This window comes from Camelus dromedarius, chromosome X (genome assembly GCF_036321535.1).
Source record: "Camelus dromedarius isolate mCamDro1 chromosome X, mCamDro1.pat, whole genome shotgun sequence".
NCBI classification, from domain to species: Eukaryota; Metazoa; Chordata; class Mammalia; order Artiodactyla; family Camelidae; genus Camelus; species Camelus dromedarius.
Window position 1 is genome coordinate 42,856,997 of NC_087472.1, and position 22,407 is coordinate 42,879,403.

The 22,407-nt window shown below is 34.7% G+C and overlaps 1 protein-coding gene across 1 annotated transcript; it reads left to right on the forward strand.

Moving 5' to 3' along the window:
- Positions 1-10,185: 10,185 nt before the first annotated feature.
- On the forward strand, positions 10,186-13,890 carry LOC105085532 (vigilin-like). The gene has a single exon (XM_064483182.1). It carries the CDS (start codon positions 10,186-10,188, stop codon positions 13,888-13,890), a length of 3,705 nt encoding a protein of 1,234 aa, XP_064339252.1.
- Positions 13,891-22,407: the final 8,517 nt, after the last annotated feature.

The following is a 22,407-nucleotide window of genomic DNA, read 5'->3' on the forward strand; positions in this document are numbered from 1 at the left end:
TCCCCCAGAATTCTGTTGTCCTGGCAACCCTCGTGTACATAATATTTCAGAGCCAGACTAGACTACTCTGATAATTTCCCCATCCCAGGTAATGTGTTTTTTTCTATCTTTTCTGGATTTTGTATGTTTTTAACTTTACCCTTGATCTTTTCAAGTTCCACTAGATTATGTCTAGATACTGGTTTCCTTTATTATTATATGGTGTGACATTGGTTTGATTTACATCCTCAGTTCTGGGAATTTTAAAAATGTAATTGTAATGTGCTGTTTTCAGAAACCTTCCTTATATCTTGTCACTCTATTATTGCTCCTTCCGAATCATTTTTTAAATCTCTTTAATCACCATGTATTTTATCCTATAGTTTTCTGTGCCTCGCTTTCTCTTTTTGCTTTTATATTTTTATTTATATCTATCAGTTATATATATATATATATCTTTAAAATCCTAGCCTAGGCCAATCCTAGTACCGTGAGCATGTGGACATCTTGGTTGGCTTTTTTCACTGTGATTTCAGTCCCTCAAAATCTGAAGTTGTTCTGGCAGCTTTCATGTACACAGTGTTATAGAGTCAACTTAGATCAGTCTGATTATTCACCATTTCCAGGTTATACAGTTTTACCTTTTCTGGATTTTTTTGGGGGGGGGGATTTCTAACTTTATTCTTGTCCTCTGAAAGTTCTTCAAAATTATTTGCATATATCGGTTTCTTTCCTTTAATATTATTCTGGTATGTTTGTGATATTTGGTTTATATTTTTAGTTCTGGATGTTTTATTTTCTTATTTTTAAAATTCTAATTGTAAGGACCGATTTACCATTGTCACTCTACTATCAATCTTAGCAAATCATTCTTTTCTTATCCCTTTAATTATCTATTTTATACCATAATGCCTATGTACTTTCTCCTTTTTTCATTTGTCTTTGAATTTGTATCTCTCACTTGCATATACATTTAATATCTCAGCTGAGGCCTATCCTAGTACTCTGGACATATGGCTGGCTTTTTCAATGTAGGGTCGTCAAGTCCCTCAAAATTCAGTTGCACAAGAATGTCATTTCACATCAGTCTGACAAATCAGCCTTAACAGGTCACATCTTTTTCTTCATTCCTGATTTTTGAAAGTGTGCCAGATAGATGCATCTACAGATTACCATATTCTAATTATCCTTCTTCTGGTACAAATTTATAATCTCTTCTCACAACTTACACTTATTTATGTTTTTATGACCACCATACCTTTAAACCTATAATTACGAATTATATTAATATTATGTATTTTTGTATTTTAATGTCATGTGTATATTAATGTATATAAACATAAATTATATATCGATATATAGAGTGATTTAATTTTCATCTATTATTTGAGTGCATTATAACTTTTATATGTACATGTTTCCACCTTGATTGGGTTTTATATTAGATCACGAAGTCCATCAAAATTCTGTCTAAATTGCTTTGGCATGCCTTGGATGTACAGTAGTTCAAAGCCTATTCAGGCCAGTCTGCTAATTTACCCTCTGCAGTTATATTTGTTCCTTTTTGAATTTTTTCAGGGTTCTTTGTTTTTGTGATATTTGAAACTTTTACAAGATTGTGTTTTCACACTTGCCTGTTGATGATGATGATGATGTTGGATGACAATATTTTTTGCTAGCAACTTCTGATTACGCCAACTTTTTCTTAATCTCTTTCCTTTGAGATTTTCAATTTTATTTACCAGTTGAGTGGAGTATATTTTAAATATAACTTGGTTGGTTTTAATGTTTTGTGTAACATGGTTGCTCAACATTTTGCACAGATTGCCCGGATAGCATTCAGGTGCATATTGCTTTAGCAATAACTTACATCTGTCTGATAATTCACCATTTACAGGTAAAAGATATACACACACATACACTTTCACCCATGCATGCACATGTGGGGGCGTTTGTTAGTATGCACAGAAATATATTGATGGTGAAATTTAAAATTCAATAGACAGACCAAAGTCCTTTCATTGTAAAATCACTTAAAACAACGGTCCACATTTATGTAACATTTTGATGCAATCATCAAGCCATTTTTGCAATAGTCACATTGCCAAGCTTTAAAATATTTGTAAGGCTTTCTGAAGGTAGTGTGTGTGTGTGGGTGTGTATTTTTATTCTTAGTGCCAAAGCTCATTAATAGAAAATAAAAGGCTCTTCTGTTTTTACATCTCAACAGGATTACAGTCAAAGCAGAATATTAAAAAAAAAAAAAAAGGACTGCTAAATTTGGGAGTAAATAAACCCTTTATTAAACAATTCAAATTCTGTCTAGCAATTCTGATAGTATATATTAGTCTCCATTTGGATATTTCTATTGTACTGTAACTTTTTATGAAGGTATTTATCAATTCTTTGTAAAGTTGATTCATTTATTTATTTTTTAAAATATTTCATTTATTATTGTATTATTTAATTATTTTACTGGGGGGGCACAATTAGGCTTTCTTACATTTGTAGGAGGTACTGGGGGATGAACCCGGGACCTCATGCATGCTAAGCATGTGCTCTACCACTTGAACTATACCCTCCCCCGATTCATTTATTTTTGGGAGCAGACCAAAATAAAATCCTTTTGAACTTTTCTGACAGTAGTATTGCATTAAAGAGTCTGAGCGTCTAAATTGCTAATGTACCCTGAGCTTTATTTGTAGGAAAGATTTTTCCTTTGGTCTTAAAATCTCATGTAAATAAACTACCCTCCAATGTCTTGTCAATTCATGGCTTTTATTAGGGGACACTGTATTTTAAATACAGATCGTTGCAAGTTTTTGGCAATGGAAAGTCTAAAATTTTTGCTTTCAGCTTTTTCATTCATATCCCGGCAAATCAGCAGCTGCAAGAAATTATCTCAAGTTATTTAGGCAGCACATAAGGTAAGTTTGTACTTTCAGAAATTTATCTGCCGAAGAAATACTGAAGATTACTGGACTTGGAGAAAATGTAAGATAAGAGAATATACTAAACATTTTTTGAAGAAATTTTTTGTTATTGTTGTTCTTCTCAATACTTATTTTTGCATGAAGACATGTTTAGAAAAATCTTGATTACTGTTGGCAGAGTGACTCAAACGTCGTTAAACAAGATTCAAACAAGATTGAATAGAAATACCTGTCTCCACTTAATGGCTTTTTATATAACTATATCATGCACATAATCAGTACTTTAACTGTGAGAAAATGTTAATTATTTGGTGGTATAGTTTCTGTTAACGAAAATGTCTTGGAGTAGCCTCCTCCCCTTCACTCACATGTATTTTCTTTTCATTCATAGTAAATCCTTAGAAGAATTATTTCTCATCTGTATTTAGTGGAACTATAGTACATCAATGTGATTTTAGGTAACCTATAGTATAATATGATGTCCAGTAAACTGGGAAATTATATTCACTATATAATTTTCTTGGATGCTTTGAAAAGACCTAAAAAATTACTTGTTTAATTTTTTGTTATAATTTTTTCTAACTTTATTTAATTAATGATTTGTTTTTTGGTATAACCAAGAACATCTTGTGGAAATATTCTTCCTCCAGGCATATTTTGAATATCATTGCCTTTAAAAGGAGAGTTTTAAAATATTATCTTTTTTTAATTAATGAAGATTTTCTTGTGATGTCACCTCTATCATGGTTGGTATTAGCAATTTGTATCATTTAAAAATTGATCAATATGACTAGAGGTTTATAAGTTTTGTTGATTTTTTTTTACAAACCTCTTGATTTTGTTGATTTTCAGTATTGTTATTCTATTTTTTCTTTAAAGTATTTGTACCCTTTATTGTTTGCTTTCTTCCCTTTGCTTTTTTTTTTTCCTAGTTTCTTAAGATGGACACCTAGATGGCTGATTTGAGATTTTCTCTTCTGTTATTGGCACTTATGGCTACACATTTACTTTTAATCCTTTAGCTACTTCCAGCAAATTTTGATATCCTATCATTTCATTCATTTCAAAACATTTATATTTATATTAAAACCTAAACTGTATATTTTCTTGATGTAGGAATTTTGAGACTCTGGATGAAAGGAGAGCAGCCTGAAACATATCAGGAAAGTCACAGTAACAGATTATTCTTGTAACTGAAAATTCTTAATTAATAACATTTCACCCCGGGTAAGTCCATTTGTTATAGCTCACTTTTTATGAACATATATAATGAAATGTAAGAGACTCATTACAAAAGTATGAACCCCAGTCATTTATTATCAATATTTAAATTTTCCTCAAAAAGTTCTGAGTGCAAAAACTCCTATTAAGTATTGATATAGACAGAAACTTGAATTGATTAAAGCACTACTTAATATTTTAAAAGTGTAGTACCACTGAATCCCATCCCTGGGCCCAAATCTATTAGTTAAATCTATCGTTATATATATTCTAAAGACTTTACTATACACATGCAAAATACACATCAAATATTCACAAAGTATAGCATCATTAAAGATTTAAATGTGATTTTAAATATAGAGATTGTATGAAGCTATAAAAATATTAAACATATTTGACTTATTTTTGTCATTGGTGTCTATATATATAGGTACATGTTAATGTAGTTTATCTAATCACATATTTAGTATTCCATTGAATGGATTAATATGCCACAAATAGGTAAGCATCTTTTTTATTTATGGTTATGGCTTTGATCTTAAATTGTTTATTAATGGGGCAGTTCTGATATAAGCATACTGATAAATGTTCCTGATTCAAACAGGCATGTATTTTTGTTCTTAGAAATTTAACCCTGGAGTAAAAAGTGTGCCCAATTTACTAAATATTGACAAATTGCTCCAAAAATTGCTTCTAACAGTTGAACTTGCATTAGTAGAATGTCCATCCCCCACATCCTAGTCTATTGCTAATCAAAGGGTGGTTCATTGACCAGTACAGTTCCGTGAACTGTTTGGTACAGGTCAGCAACAAAATAAAATCACTAATTGAAGGTAAGCATTGTCCTCATCAAAACTTATTTTGGTTAAACTTTTTAATATTTGCTACTATTATGAAGATGGTAATATTATTGAGATTTTATTTGTTTTCCTAAGTATTAGAGAATCTGAATTAATTTTTTTCTCTTGGCCATTCAAATTTTCTCTTTTATTTACATCCAGTACTATTTTCCTGCTATATTGATTGTATCAATTTCTTAAGTGTCATTTTATGTTCAATAGGATATGATTTTTCTGTATTTCATTCTTTTTTTTTCCTGCCTGGCTTTTGAAATATCAGCCACAAAACAAATTTTCACTGCTTCGAGCATGACACACACCCTACTAGGCAATGCAAATGCAGCAGCGAACAAGCCAAATTCTTGAAATCAAGGAGTTTACATCCCATTCTCTGTGTGTGTATGTGTTAGGAAACAGAGACAGACCCTAACGGTGCCACTGAAGAAAATAGATAGCTTATAAGGAAAAGAGCAAAGTGATAGGATGAAGAGTTTACTTAGTTAAGCCAGGCAGAGAAGTCCTCTTTTAGGAAATAACACTTCAGTTAAGATGATGTTTGAAGTGAATGATAAGAGGAGGAAAGTACAGGAGACCCAAAAATAAGAGGTTTGCAAATGGATGAACTAGCAAATGCTAAGTCTTGAAAGAATAATTGCACAAGACATGGCCAAGCAATAGATGGACCAACGTAGCAGTAACACAGTGAATGAGTAGAAAAATGGTTGGTAGATGAAACAATTGAGGTTGAAAGGGATCAGGTCCTAAAGCATCTAAAGGGCCCAAAAATAATTAGATCAAAAGTCTTTTCATAGCTAAAAATAATCAAATATTGGTGATTTCATATAGCTTCACTTAATGTTTTTATTTTATTCTAATTGCAGTGGGAATCCACTAGATAATATGAAGGATAGCAGCATGGGTTTATCAAATGCTTTTGACTGTATTTTTAAAATAATTTAAAAACTGTTTTTATTGAGATAAAACTGATATGTAACATTGTGTAGGTTTTGGATATACAACATATTGATTTGATACATTTGTATATTGCAATATAATTGCCACCATAGAGTTAGCTGACACCTCTACCATGTCACATAAGTATCATTTTTTTTTGTGGTGGGAACAATTAAGATATAATCTCTTAGGAACTATGGAGTTTATAATACAGTAGTGTCTATAATCACTATGCTGTGTATTTGATCTACAGGGTTTATTTATCTACTAGTTCCAAGTTTGTACCCTTAAACATCGTATCCCCAGTTCCTCCACCCCCAGCCTCTGGTTACCACTATTGTACTCTCTGTTTTAACAAGTTCAGCTTTTTAAGTTTCCATGTATAAGTGAGATCATATAGTATTTGTCTTTCTCTGTTCAACTTATCTCATATAGCATAATGCTACCACGGGCTTTCCATGTTGTTGCAAATGGCAGAATTTCTTTCTCTCTCATGGCTGAATAATTAATCTATATTGCAAGTTCTTTTTTTTAAATTGTAGTATAGTCAGTTTACAATGTTGTGTCAATTTCTGGTGTTCTGTCATATATATACATAGATATTCCTTTTTATATTCTTTTTCATTATAGGTTTCTATAAGATATTGAATATAGTTGCCTGTGCTATACAGTAGAAATTTATCAGTTTTGTAAGGATTTCCTTGTATTTCTGATGTGAAAGATATTCTGCCAAAGTTCAGTAGGTATTCTGTGTGATTTGTTCCATATGTAGGTGTGGTTTTGCTGTATTCATGAGAGAAGGTGAGCTAGACGCCCATCTACTCCACCATCCTGGCCCAGCCTGTAATTTCTTTATTCATGGACACTTAGGTTGTTCTGATATCTTGGCTATTGGGAATAATGCTGCAATAAACATGGGAGTGTATATATCTATTCTCTATCCTGTTTTTATTTTATTTGAATATATACCCAGAAGTGAAATTGTAGGCTCATACAGTAGTTCTATTTTTATGTTTTATAGAAACTTCCATATGGCTTACCATAAAACCTGAACTAATTTGCATTCTCACCAACAGGATACAAGGGTTCCCTTTTCTTCACATCCTTGCCAAAACTTCTTTCTTGTCTTTTTGATGTAAGCCATTCTAACAGGTATGAGGTGCTATCTCATTAGAGTTTTGGTTTGCATTTCCCTGGATTAGTGATGGTGAGCATCTCTTCATGTACCTGGTGGCCATTTGGCTATCTTCTTTGGAAAAATGTCTATTCGGTGCCTCTGCCCTAAAATCAGACTGTTTATTTTTTATTATTGAGTTGTATGAGTTCTTTATATAGTTTGGATATTAACCCTTTATTTGATATACGATTTGAAAATATTTTCTCCTATTCCATAGGTTGCCTTTTCATCTTTTTTATTCTTTCTTTTGCTGTGCAGAAACTATTTTGTTTGATATAATCCTATTTGCTGATTTCTGTTTCATTGATTGTGCTTTTGGTGTCATACTCAAAATGTTGTTGCCAAGACCAATGCTTATTTCTTATGTTTTCTTCTACTTTTAGAGTATTAGGTCTTATGTTTATGTCTTTAATCCATTTCAAGTTAATTTTTTGTGAGCAGTGTAAGATAGGGGTCCAGTTGCATTCTTCTGCATGTGGGTATGCAGTTTTCCCAACACCATTTGTTGCAGAGACTATCCTTTCCCTTTTGAAGGGCTTTATAAGAAGAGATTAATTTGTGAACTCTGCAGTCTGCTCCACTGATTGATGTGTCTATTTTTACATCAGTACCATACCATTTTAATTACAATAACTTTGTAGTGTAGCTTGAAATCAGGAAGCGTGATGCTTCTGACTTTGTCCTTTCTCAGAATTGCTTTACCACCATTTGAGGTCTTTTGTGATTCCATTAAAATCCTTAGACTGGTTTTTCTATTGTTGTGAAATTTTCTGTTGGAATTTTGATAGGGATCATGTTGAATATATAAATGGCTTAGGGTAGTATGAACATTTTAAGAATATTACTTTTTCAGATCAACATGGAATATCTTTCCATTTGTTTGCATCTTTAATTTCTTTCATCAAGATTGTATAGTTTTTATTGTATACATCTTTCAATTCCTTGGATGCATTTATTCTTAAGTATTTTATTGCTTTTAATGCTATTGCAAATGAGACAGTTTTATTTTTTTCAGATATTTTGTTGTTAATGTACAGAAATGCAACTGATTTCTGCATGCTGATTTTGTACCTTGAAACTTTACTGAACTTGTTGATTAGTTCCAACAGTTTTTTTCTTTGAGTCTTTGGATTTTCTATATATAAGATCATATAATCTGCAATCTTGTTCTTTCTATCCAATTTGGATGCCTTTTTTTCTTTTGTCTTGCCTAATTTTTCCAGCTAGGACTTCCAGTACTATGCTGAATAAGAGTGGTGAGAATGGACATCATTGTCTTGTTCCTGATCTTAGACGAAAAGCTTTCAGTATTGTACCAGTGAGTATACTTTTAGCTGTATATTTGTTATATATGGCCTTTATTAATTTGAAGTATGTTCTTTCTATGCCCAGTTTGTTGAGGGTTTTAATGAAAGGGCATTGTTATTTGTCAAAAGGTTTTTATACAGCTATTGAGATAATTATATGATTTTTACCCTTCATTCTATTTATGTAGTGTATCATATTTATTGAGCTCTTTATGTTGAAACCTCTTTGTATCTCAGGGATAAATCCCACTTGATTACGGTGTATAGTCATCAAATGTGTTGTTAAATTCCATTTGTTAATATTCTGTTGAAAATATTTGCATCTATATTCATCAGGGATATTGGTCTATAGTTTTCTTCTTTTGTAGTGTCTTTATCTGGCTTCAGTAACAGGGTAATGCTGGCCTTGTAAAGTCTGGAAGTGTAAAGTCTTTTTTTGAGAATTTTGAGAAGAACTGGTATTAACTATTCTTTAAATGTCTGGTAAAATTCACCAGTGAAGCCATCTTGGTCCTGGGATTTTCTGTGTTGGGAAATTTTTGATCACTGATTCAATCTTCATACTCATTGGTCTATTCAGATTTTCTATTTCTTCCTCTTTAAGTCTTGGTAGGATGTATGTTTCAAAGAACTTATATATTTCTTCTAGGTTATCCAATTTGTTGGAATATAATTGCTCATAGCAGTTTCTTTTCATCCAATGCATTTCCAATGGTTGTAGTACCCCCCTTTCATTTTTTATTTTATTTAAATCTTCTGTCTTTTTTTCTGAGTTAGTCTAGCTAAAGATTTGTTAGTTTTGTTTACCATTTTGAAAAGCTATCTCTTAGTTTCTTTTTTTTTTCCTATTTTTTTCTGGTCTCTTATTTCTGCTCTCATCTTTGTTATTTCCTTTTTTCTGCAAACATGGGGTTTACTTTATGCTTTCATTTTTAGTTTCTATAGTTGTAAAGTTAGGTTGTTTTGGGGGAACTTTCTAATTTCTTACTATATACATTCATTGTTCTAAACTTCCATCTAGAACTGCACCCCATAGGCTTTGGTATGTTGTGGTTCCATTTTTATTTCTTTTGATATATATATATTTTTTAACTTTACCTTTTGATTTCATCTTTGTCTCATTGGCTGATATGATAATTTTTTATATTAAAAGTCCAGAAAAGGCAAGCTTATAGAGGAAAAATAAATAGTGTTTGCCTGGGTGTGGAAACAGGATTGCCTGAAAATGAGCATTAAGAATGTTTTTGGGGTGATAGAAATGTCCTAAAACTGTGTTGTTGTGATGGTGTACAACACTGTAAATTAACTAAAAATCATTAAAATGTATGCATAGACTGTGTAAATTTTATAGTATATAAATTATTCTTCAAAAAGGTGTTAAAAATAGGAAAACCTATAAATATGGCATTATTGAAGACTAGAGAATTATATTTTTCCAAAAGTTATTTGCAGCCAATAGTGCTAAGGGTCAAAAAATGATGACACTAGCTTAGGCAAAATAGTGGCTGTTTCCTCACCATCCCTATACTTTGAGCCTTATCTTGGTACTTTTATAAAGGTAGAATAGATGAACCTTGGACATTTTGTCAAACTGTGTTAAATATTAAGATTTCATTTTTTATTGGTTTGGGTTTATAGATTAATTTGGAAAGGAATTACAGCTTTCAAATATTTCTTTTTCCCACACAGTAACAATGCAAAAAGGCAGCGACAAGAAGAATTTTCAGGCTACTGATCATTTAGCTGCGACACATCTGAATAGTTAATAATCAACAATGAATCCCAAAGAAAATGTAACTGAGCGCCAAAGTAAGTACCTCCAAAAAGACAATAATGTTACTGCTTTAAACTCAGAAGAGGACCTTCACACTCCCATCTACAAAGATCAGTTCACTCAGCAGCTAGAGAAAACAAATTGGTTGGAAAATGCTCAAGAACCTGCTGCATCCTCGAGCAATAACAGTCAATCTGTCATGACCTCAGTCATCACTCAAGCTTTTTATATGCCTCTGGAAGAGAAACAATATGTGAATCAGTTTAAGGAAGGTAGACAAGCAAATTTCCATCTAGACATCATGCAAAGAACTGGTGCCAAACTAGAAATAACTTTTGTCAAAAACCAAGGCCTCTTCATAATAGTATCTGGTAAGCCAGAAACTGTCATGAAAGCTCAGAAGGAGATTTGTGCACGTTTTAAGAAACAAGTTTTAACTATAGTTTCCGTTCCCAAAGAACATCTTTGCTTTATTTTAGACAAGACTGGAGAAAAACTACCAGACCAAAAACAAAAAGCTGCAACTGATATTCAGACCTTATGCACAGTTAACCACAGCACCCAGACCAATGTTGCTGGCACCAAAGAGGTCATGAAAAAGGCTCCACAGGAAGTCTTACTTATGTCTGTGGAACAAGACAAGTGTGCTATGGAAAGGTTAGACGTGGGAAAGGCGTTTCATCCTTTCACTGCTGGACCATACAATAAAACTTCTGACAAAAGCGTACAGGAAATGGGGGCAGACATCCACATTTCACCATCTAGTGCCAATCAGACACAAATAAGCTTTCCTGGAAAAAAGCAACAACCAGATCAGATTCAAGATTGTGTCAAGAAGATTTCTGAGAATACTAAAGAGAAAACCACATCCACAGATGTGGAGATAAGAATGCAGCACAGCTGTACAATAGGTCCCAATAGCAATTCAGTTCAGGAAATCCTGGAAAGAACTGGAATTTCCATTGAGATTTTACCTTCAGAGAGCACGTCAGATTCTGTGACGTACCACCATAAGCCTGAAAGTTTAAGGAAGGCATTTACTGAAGCCCACTCGGAGACCAAGGCTTACACTCTTTCCTCCATCTCTGTACCTTCCTGGCTTCACAGATTTGTTATTGGTAAGAAAGGTTGTAATATATCCACAATTACTCAGAACATGCCAGAAGTTCGTATAAATTTTACTGGAGAAGATAAAATTACAATAGACGGGCCAATAGAAGATGTGAGTTATGCTCAAGAACAAATTGAGGTCATAGTCAAAGACTTAATCAACAGGATGGATTATGCAGAGATTAATGTTGACTGTAAGTTTCATAAACACCTGATAGGGAAGAAAGGTGCTATCATAAACCGAATTAGAGAGAGGAATAGAGTTTCTGTGCTAATCTCACCTGAAAATGAAAAGAATAACGTGATCAGAATTGAGGGAGAATCTCAAGGGGTCCAACAGGCCAAGAGAGAACTTCTTGAACTTGCTTCTCATTTAGAAAAGGAGCAAAAGGACTTAATCATTGAGCAAAGATTTCACCAGGCAATCATTGGGCAGAAAGGTGTACAGATACGTGACATCCATAAGAAATTTCCAGAAGTTGTAATTAATTTTCCAGACCCAGCACAAAAAAGTGACATTATCCACCTTAGAGGGCCAAAACATGAATTAGAAAAGTGTGCACAATATTTGGAGAATGTGGTGACAGACATCGAAGAAAGTAACTATTCCATAACTGTTCCTATTTTCAAAAAGCTTCACAAAAATATTATTGGAAAAGGAGGTGCAAACATCAAAAAAATCTGTGCTGCAAGCAACACCAAAATTGTTCTTCCAGCAGCGAGCAGCAACTCAGAAAATATTGTCATCACTGGAAAGCCAGCCAACTGTGAAATGGCTTGTGATTTGATCCTTTCAATTCAGAAAGATATGGCCAATATTTCAGAAGTGGAAATTCCTATTCCTTCCAATCTACACAAATCCTTTATTGACTCTAAAGACTGTTTGATTAGTGCAATTATAGAAGAATGTGGAAATATCCACATCTACTTTCCAAAAGATAACTCAGGACTTCAAAGAGCTATTATTAGGGGACCTGCCCAAAGTGTTGAGAAGGCCAAGAAAATGCTCCTGCAACTAGTAGAAGAAGAACAAGCCAAGTGTTATTCTGTAGTACTCCATGTCAGACCAGAGTATCATAAATTCCTCATGAGTAAAAATGGTGGTGATGTTCCCAGAGTCTGTGAAGAGACTGGAGCACGTGTCCTTTTCCCTATCCCTGAGGACATGGATCAAGAATTGTTAACGATCCTAGGGACAGAGAAGGCGGTCAAAGATACACAAAAGAAACTAGAGGATCTAATTACAAATCTAGATAACGTGGTAGAGGACATCATAGTGATAAATCCCACGTACCACCAGCATTTTTTTATGCAAAGGGGTGAGGTGTCACGGGAAATGACTGAGGAATATGGTGGTGTGATTATTAACTTTTCATGTTTGGGAGAACAAAGTAACAAAGTCACAATCAAAGGAGCAAAGCCTTGTGTGGAAGCAGCCAAGAAACATATTCAGGAGATTATTGAGGACTTGGACACGGCAGTCACAATAGAATGTGTTATTCCCCAGAAGTTCCATGATTTTTTCATGGGACCAATGTGTTCTCGAGTCAGACAAATCAGTAGAGATTATAGTGTTCAAATCAAATTCCCAGATAGAGAGGAGATTCCACTTACTAATACAGAGCCTGCTGTTCTGGAAAATAAGGAAGAAGTTGGGGAAAAGAGCACCATAGGAGCTGCTTCTATTTCCCCAAGAAAATGTGACACCATATTGATCTCAGGCCCAAAGAAGAAGTGTGAAGCCACTGTGGAAGCCCTTGAGGCTTTAATTCCCATCACTACTGAAGTACATGTGCCCTTTGACTTACACCATGACATCATTGGTCAGAAAGGAAGTGAGGTACACAAGATAATAGATGACTTTGAAGTTAATATCCAGATATCATCACCTGGGTTAGAGTCTGATATCATTTCCATCACTGGCCTTGCTGCAAATGTAGAACGAGCCAAGACTAGATTACAACAACGAGTAAAGAATTTACAAGCTGAAATAGAAGAACGATCATTAAAAAATTTTAGACTCAATGTCACAGTAGACCCAAAATACCACCCCAAGATCATTGGCCGAAAGGGGTTAGTTATTGCTCAGATTTGCTTAGAGCATAAAGTTACCATCCATTGTCCAAGAAAAGAGAGCAATGAAACACAAGACCAAATCACAATCTTAGGATATAAATATAACGCCATAGCCGCCCAGGATACAATAATGAAAATGGTGCACAATTTTGAAAAAACAATCACTAAGCAAGTTTCACTAAACAGTCAGGTCTGTGGCCACATTATTGGATTGCATGGAAAAGCCATTCATAAAATCATGAATCAATTCCAGGTCGATATCTACTTCTCTCCTAGAGGAATCCAAGATGCAAACATCACTGTGACTGGACTCCCTAATAATGTCAAAAAAGCAATTGATCATATCCTCAGTCTTGAGGAATATTATCTGACTGTTCAAAAGCATAAGTTAAAGAAGGAGCATATGAAGAAAGTCACTCTAGGCAATTCATTCTATGAGCCACGCAAGAATCTGGAAGTAAAAGATCTTCCCTGTACTGCATATACCATTCAAAAGATCCGAGACATGAATAGCTCTTAATGCTCTGTCTCTGGGTCTGATGATGCTATAGTATTGAATTGATCTGAGAAATATCTTATATGGGATATGAGGGTTTGTCCAAAGAGGGAAATGGAGACAGACCTTTAGTATCAGTGATGAAGCCAAAATTTTAATGAGCAGCTCACTTTCTTTTAAACAGTCTCAAGCTTCTGTATCCTTGCATATTGCCTTTCCAAAACACCACAAATGCCCAGTGTCACCCAACATATAGTATCTCTTAATTTTGATTTGCTTTGTTTTTCTATCACATTTAAAATTAAAGGCTTTACATGACAATGTGCAAATTCTGATACCATTATGTACTTCATCATGCCAAGCTGCTCTTCTTGCAAAGGTGAGTCTGGATAGCAGTTTGGGGAGGAAGAATGCTTGGGCCAAGGTAATGTACATAGACACCTAGGTTAGGATATATGCACATGCAGTTTAACTAAGCATTACCAAATTTTCTTCATTTCTGCAAGAAGTGTATGAGTTCCTAGTGGTCCACATATTCATCAACAATTGATGTTACTAGCCTGGCCTAGTGGACATCATTTTAGCATAATATTGATTTTATGTCACTGATCAATGTCTTTTATGATTATAAACAGGCATGTACCCCAGTTTTTTGTCTTAACCCATTAAGCTTAACCATTATGCTTCTGGTGAATCTGAAGTATGGTTATCCATCCTTGGAAAACATTACTAGCAATATACGAAGTATTTCTGTTCTACCCTCATAAGCCTCATCCTCAATATCAATCACTGCTCACTAGAACGACTGGATGTTAAGATTTTGTCACTATCAGGCACTGAAATGAATCAGATTGATGCATCAACTAAATTTGCTCCCAGGCTAAATAAATAATTTCCTGCTCTACATTTTATTTTATTTTTAATTATGTTTAGCCATATTATTCAACAAAACCATCAAAGTACCTGCAATGAGATTAAATGTAATATTAAAATATCTCAATAATAAATATTGTATAAATACAATAGCAATAACAAAAAAATAAAACCAACATTGTAGAAATATACACAAATTCAAAAATAAATTTTCCCATAAAAATCTCCAGAAAGGAATAAAACTCCAAAGATTAAATACACTGGAAAGTTCAATTTGGAAATTTTCCCTCCTTTTTTAGGTCCTGAAATATTTTAAGTAGAATTGGATTGTTTACTCTTTAGAGGTTCATAGATTGAACTTTCTGAAACCATCTAAGTCTCATACATTCTTAAGGGGAAGTTCTGTATTTTCTATCATGGTCATTTGGTCTATTGAGATTTTTTTTCCTACTTGGGTCAAATTTGATGTTTTACTTTTCTAGAAATTATCAAATGTATTTGTGGTTTTATAGTTTCCTAGGACTACTGTAAAAAACATACTACAAACTTGGTGGATTGAAATAACAGAAATGTATTTCTCTCCGAGTTCCAGACACCAGAAGTCTGAAATCAATATGTTGGCAGGCCTCTATTCCCTCAAAATTCTCGAAGGGATAATTAATTCCTCATCTTTTCTAGCTTTTACTGGTGGTTAGCAATTCTTAATATTCCTTGGCTTTTAGACTAATCACTGCAAGCTCTGCCTCCATCTTCATATCCCCTTTCCCTTGTATATGTCCGTCTCATATCCCTCTACCTTTTTTTCTTATAAGGACACCAGTCATTGGATTTAGGCCATACCCAGGTAATCAAGGATAATCTTATCTTGAGAACCTCTATTATATCTGCAAAGATCCTTTTTCTAAATAAGGTTATATTCACAAATTCAAGAGTGAGAATGAGAGCATGCCTTATGGGGGGGGGGTCATCATTCAACTCACTAGAGCTTGGATGTCTGAAAAGTCACATGGAAAAAAGGTAAAACAATTTTTTCCCTCATTCCAAACAATTGTAGAAACTTTAAGTGGCTCATAAAATCAAGTGTGAAAGTTCTAGAAGAAAGCATGGATGAAATCTTATATTGTTTCCCAAGATTAGTAGTTAGTGATGTCAATGTCTCTAACAGATGCTCTGTAGTACTTGAGTGATAGAAAGTAGAGAAAAATCTTGGTTGTAGCCTCTTCATAAGTGTGAGATTTGACATTATGAAATCACCACATCTTGGAAAAAAATATTTACCTTAGCAAATTGTGTGCCCCTCAGAGATTGCCATTTGAGACATTTTTTTTACTTTGGGTGCAGTTCATATACTTGCAATGGTGGTAGCCAAAGTCTAATTTGAACAACTTTCCTTATATAAACTTTCTGTTTCTTTGAGCCCAACATCTCTGCCATTCTAGAACTACAGGAGTAGAGTCTCAGCTTAGTGACATCGCCTTCACTATCGCCTCTGAGCAGGTATTTTTAGTTCTCTGACTTCTTTCATTGCCGCATGCTAAGGAAAATCATAGGCCAGTGAAATCACTAGGAGGAATTCACCCTATTTCAAATTTATTTCATTTGGAGAATCACAGTTAATTGTTTCCTGAGCTGGAGGTGGTGGTGCTTCTGTATCCTGAGCCCCAAAGGACTTCATGAAAACTAATATTTTCTCAGCCAGATATCCAATTGCATTGCTCACAAGTTCTACCTTCCACAAAACATGAGAACACAAATACAATTCAGTCAAGTTCTTTTCAACATATGAATTTAGGGCAGAACACAAATATTCAGTCTGTAGCATGAAATATTGCTCTGCATACCAAAATCTATGGCTTGATGGGATGGATAACAATACAAGACGGGAGGCTCAGAAGGCATGGTAACTTGATGTCCCATTGTTAAGCATTTAATCTCTACTAAGGCCCAATAGCAAGCTGAAAGCTCTTTCTCAAAAGAAGAGTAATTATTAGAGAGGATTGGAGGACTTTTCTCCAAAATCCCAAAGGGCATCAATAGGGTCTGTCAATGGCTCAAAACAGCATCTCTATCTGCTACTGAAACATCAAGTGCCATTGAATCTTGTAGATCATATGGTGCAAGTGGCACAACAGCTGTGCAGCAACCTGAACCTGTTGCAGAGCCTTATCTTATTTTTGGGCCCCACTCAAAACTAACAGCTTTTCAGGGAGCACACCCTAATTAGGAATATATTGACCTCCAAATCCCAAAAGGCCCATATATTATTGTGACTTTCTTTTGATTGTAGCAAAAGCCAGATGCAACACCTTATCCTTCACCTTAGAAGGGATATCTCAACATGCCCTATACCACTAGACTCCTAGAAATTTCAGAGGTGGAAGGCCCTGTGATTTGTTAGATTAATATCTTATCGTCTGACATACAAATGTCTTACCAGTAAGTCCAGAAGAGAGTTGCTATTTCTTCCTCATGAGGTCCAATCAGCTTAATATCATCAATGTGTGGGTCAATGTGATTTCTTATAGAAGGGAAAGGTAATCAAGATGTCAATAGACTTCCTTCCAGACTTCAGACAATACTACAGAGCTACAGTAATCAAAACAGCATGATATTGGCACAAAACAGGCGTAGGGATCAATAGGACAGAATAGAGGGCCCAGAAATACACCCACATACCTATGGTTAATTCATCTTTGACGAAGGAGGAAAGAATATACAATGGAGAAAAGACAGTCTTTCTGGCAAGTGGTGTTGGGAAAGCTGGACAGCCGCAAGTAAATCGATGAAGTTAGAACACTCCCTCCTACCTAAACAGAAATAAACTCAGAATGGCTTAAAGACTTAAACATAAGACAGGACACCATAAATCTCCTAGAAGAGACATAGGCAAAACATTCTCTGACATAAATTGTAGCAATATTCTCTTAGATCTGTCTCCCAAGGCAAAAGAAATAAAACCACAAATAAACAAATGGGATCTAATTAAACATAAGCTTTTGCACAGCAAAAGAAACCATAAAGAAAATGAAAAGACAACTTAAAGACTAGGAGAAAATATTTGCAAAAGATACAACAGACAAGGGACTAGTTTCCAAAATATGCAAACAGCTCATACAATTAAATATCAAAAAAAAAAAATCCCAATCAAAAAATAGGCAGGAGACTTAAATAGACATCTCTCCAAAGAAGATATCCAGCTGGCCAACAGGAACATGAAAAGATGCTCAACATCACTAATTATTAGAGAAATGCAAATCAAAACTACAATAAGGTGTCACCTCACACCAGTCAGAAAGGTTATCATCAAAAAGTCCACAAATGATAAATGCTGGAGAGGGTGTGAAGAAAAAAGGGAACCCTCTTACACTGCTGGTAGGAATGTAAATTGGTGCAGCCACTATGGAAAACAGTATGGCGGTTTCTTAAAAAAACTAAAAATACCTAGAAATAAATCCAATCCAAGAGCACAAGAAATCTTTCCATTTCTTTGTGCTGTTTCGGTTTTCAGAGTATAGGTAGCCTCCTTGGTTAGGTTTATTTCTATGCATCTTGTTGTTTTTGATGTAATGGAAATGTCTCTGCCAGTTATAAAATTCTGGTTTTTGAAGTGAAAAAAAAAAAAAGTGAACGAAGGGTCATAAATGGCAAAATATCCTTCTTTATTTTATGGGTGAGTTGTATTCCATTACATATATTATCTATTCATTATATCTCTTCATTATCTATTCAACTATTGATGTGCACTTAGGATATTTCCATATCTTGGCAGTTATAAATAATGTTACTGTTAATAGCAGGGTGTATGTATCTTTTTGAATTAATTTATTTTGTGGTTGGCTTTATTTCTTTGATAACTATGTAAGTTTAAAAAGCTAAAACTCTAAACATTCTTAGAAACAATGAACAGTACATATATGTACATTAAAAATATATGTGCAGCAAAAAAAAAAAAAAAAAAAAAAAAAAAAGAAATGAGCTATCAAGCCATGAAAGACATGGAAGAAACTTAAAAGACATAGTATTAATTAAAGAAGCCAGTCTGAAAAGGCTACAACCTGTATGATTCCAACCAAATGACATTCTAGATAAGGTACAGCTACAGAAACAATAAAAAGATCATGGTTTCCAGGGGTTTAGGGAGAGGGAGGGAGGAATGAATAGATGGAGCACAAGGGAATTTTAGGGCAATGAAATTATTCTGTATACTATAGTGATGGCTACATGTCATTATGAATTTGTCAAAACCCACAGAATGTACAACATCAAGAGTGAACCCTAATGTAAACTATGGACCTTGGTTGGTAACAATGTGCCCATGTTGGTTTATCGATTGCACCAAATATCCCACACTGATGAGGGATGCTGAGGGTAGCAGAGTATATATGTGTGGGTGAGGAGGGCTATGTGTGAACAATTCTGTTGTGAACCTGAAACTTCTCTAAAAGAATAAAGTCTATTAAAAAAAACTAAAAATAGAGTTTATATGATCCAGCAGTCTCACTCCTGGGCATATATCTCTAAAAGACAAAAACTCTAATTTGAAAAGATACATGCACACCAATGTTCATAGCAGCACTATTTACAATAGCTAAGGCATGGAAGCAACCTATTTGTCCAACAACAGATGAATAGGTAAAGAAGATGTAGTATATATATATGTGTGTGTATACACACACACACACACACACACACACACACACACACACACACACAATGAAATATTACTCAGCCATAAAAAAGAAATGTTGCCATTTGCAGCAAAATGGATAAACCCAGAGAATATCATACTAAGTAAAGTAAGTCAGACAGAGAAATACAAATATTATATATCACTTATATGTGGAATCTAAAAGTATAATACAGATAAATCTACATACTAAACAGAAACAGACTCACATAGAAAACAAACATCTTTCCCAAAGGGGAAAGGTGAGGAGTGATAAATTAGGAATTGGGATTAACGGATACACATTACTTTATAAATAGATAAACAACAAGGATTAACTGTATAGCACAGGGAACTATATTCAATATCTTGTAATAACTTATAATGGAAAAGAATCTGAGGAAAATAATATATGTATAACAGAATCACTTTTCTGTACACCTGAAACTAATAGAATATTGCAAATCACCTATACTTCAATAAAAAAATGATGTCAACAGACAAAATTATGACATAACACTGGGGAGAGATGATAGATTCTTGAGGTAGAACAGTGAAGATATTTTTCTGGTCTTGCTAACTGAATGAACACTGCTTCTAGTCATCTTTACTAATACATATTGAGGAGGAAAAAACATTTTCCAGAATAATGGCTCCATAGTAGGTACCAGAGGATTTGTTAAATTACTCAAACAATAAAACCACATCTGGAACAGCAGCAGCAATCGGAGTCATTGCCTTGTTAGGTTTACCATAATCCACTTTCATTATCTAAGATCCATCTGTTTACTTCACAGGCCAAATAAATGAGTTGAAAGAGGAGGAGGTGGGAATTGCCACTCCTGTGTCCTTCAAGTCCTTGATAGTGACACTAATGTCTACAACCCCCTCAGAAATGTGGCATTGTTTTTGTTTTAGTATTTTTCCAGGTAAGGCAGTTCTAGTGGCTTCTTCTTGGCCTTTTCTACCATAACAGCCTTTACTCCACTGGTCAGAGAGCAAATGTGGGAATTCTTTGAGTTACTAAGTATGTCTATTTCAATTATGCAGTTCAGAACTGGGAAAATATTATCAGTTCAAGGAGTCACTAGACTGCTGTGAAATGGAGTTGAGCTAAACCTCCATTCCTCGTCTCCATAAGACCCTACTCTCCCTGGTGGACCACAGTCATGTATGGAGTCTCCTGGAATTAGCATCAATTTAAAGCCAGTGTCCAGGAATCACCCAAAGTCTGATTATTTCCCTTTCTCCACTGTACTGTCAGGCTGGTAAAAGGCTGTAAGTCATTTTGGAGAAGGCTGGGAGAAATAGTGTAAATTTTTGGCAGTGTGGTGGGATTCTTTCTCCTTGGAACCTGGTTTCCTGTTCATGCATAGGGTTCTGGGTCTATAAAGTGGTTCAAATCTAGGGATTGACTGAGCTGCTGCTTTCTATTTTGGCAATTCAAGTTAGACTTCTGTTGACTGATTTAGAACTCGTTCACTTATACAGATCAGGTCAAAATTTAGTAGACTGATCAGTGGCAGCAGTCCCCACTGTAATTTCTGAACCACAGAGAAAAGCAACCATGGTGCTCTTAAAGGATGTTTATTTCTCTCAGTCATGGTAAAACACCTGTCTTCTTGACCCTCCCAGTGGGCCTGAGCAGGTATTACATAATCAACCCATTCTAACATCCAAATCTCCCTGGCCTTTGGGTCCCTTCCTCTACAGTATGCCAAGTGAGGTCTGACATTTTAACTTCATACTGGCCATCATTTGGTTCATGTTTCAGTCAACCAAGAAAATCAACTTTTTGAGCCCTTTATAACCCCTTGAGCACAACACAGAATTCAGAATCTCTGCTTAGTAGGCCCATACCTTTAAATGTGGCTTGGTACAATTTTATGTTTCTTTCACCATTATCCCACACTCTTAATAGTCATTTCCACACATATTCTCCAGATTTCTATCTGTATTCACTGTAAAAAATCATTCAGTTGTTTTTGAGCATTGCACTGCTCCTCTTGGGTTATGACATCTTATTTTTTAAAATTTTTTTGTGGGGGGAAGTAATTAGGTTTCACTTACTTATTTATTTATTTTTTGGAGGAGGTACTGGGGATTGAACCCAGGACCTCGTACATGCTAAGAATGCATTCTACCACTTGAGCTATACCCTACCCCACTCCGCAACTTATACTTTATTTTTCAGAGCCCACTGAGTTTGTGTCTTGAAGCACATGGTGGTGGAGGAGGTGAGTCTTGAAGGGAATCAGCTGTGTCTTGCAGGGCATCTACCTCAGCGTAGGCCATTCCAGGTCCTTCAGGCAAAGTATGGTTAAACTCTTCAGATGGCAGTAGAAGGCCTATTTCTATAGGCAAAGAAGGCACAGCAGAATTTAGGAGTTCAGTATTGCCAGCTTCATTAGTATCTTCCCATACGTCTCTATTCCACATTTCAGGATGCCATTCCTCTCCAATCACTTTAAAGAAGAAATTCTGTGAGGTTGGGGATTTAATGTGCATTGTAATTTAATCACTTTCAGGATGATATTTTGTATTTAATTTTCTGGAATTTTAGCTCTGGCTGTGGGAGATAAGGATTTCGTTCAGGCAAGACGTAGAAAGTTTAAGATCATTTATGCAGAACTTGAGGTGGGAATTTGAAGCCCTGAGTTCATTCTTTTCATTCTATATTTTCTCTGGTACAGTTAGGAGCAAGCAGCAAATCTCATTTCTCTCATAAGATTGACAAAAATTTTTCTAAGTTATGAAATACATAGTCATTTAGAACTTTGCCATTCTAAGTATTTGATTTGATGATCCAGCGGTGATATTTTGTGCATCTCTATTGCCACATCACACCATGAACTATCAGTGTCCCCTTTACCAGTGGAAATAGAATTATTAGTGCCTTCAAACATAACTATATTAGAGAAACATTACCAGAAACACTAGAATCAATTCAGAAAACTTACCCTTAAGATTCTGCCCTATTCTCATACCAAAATCTGTATCAG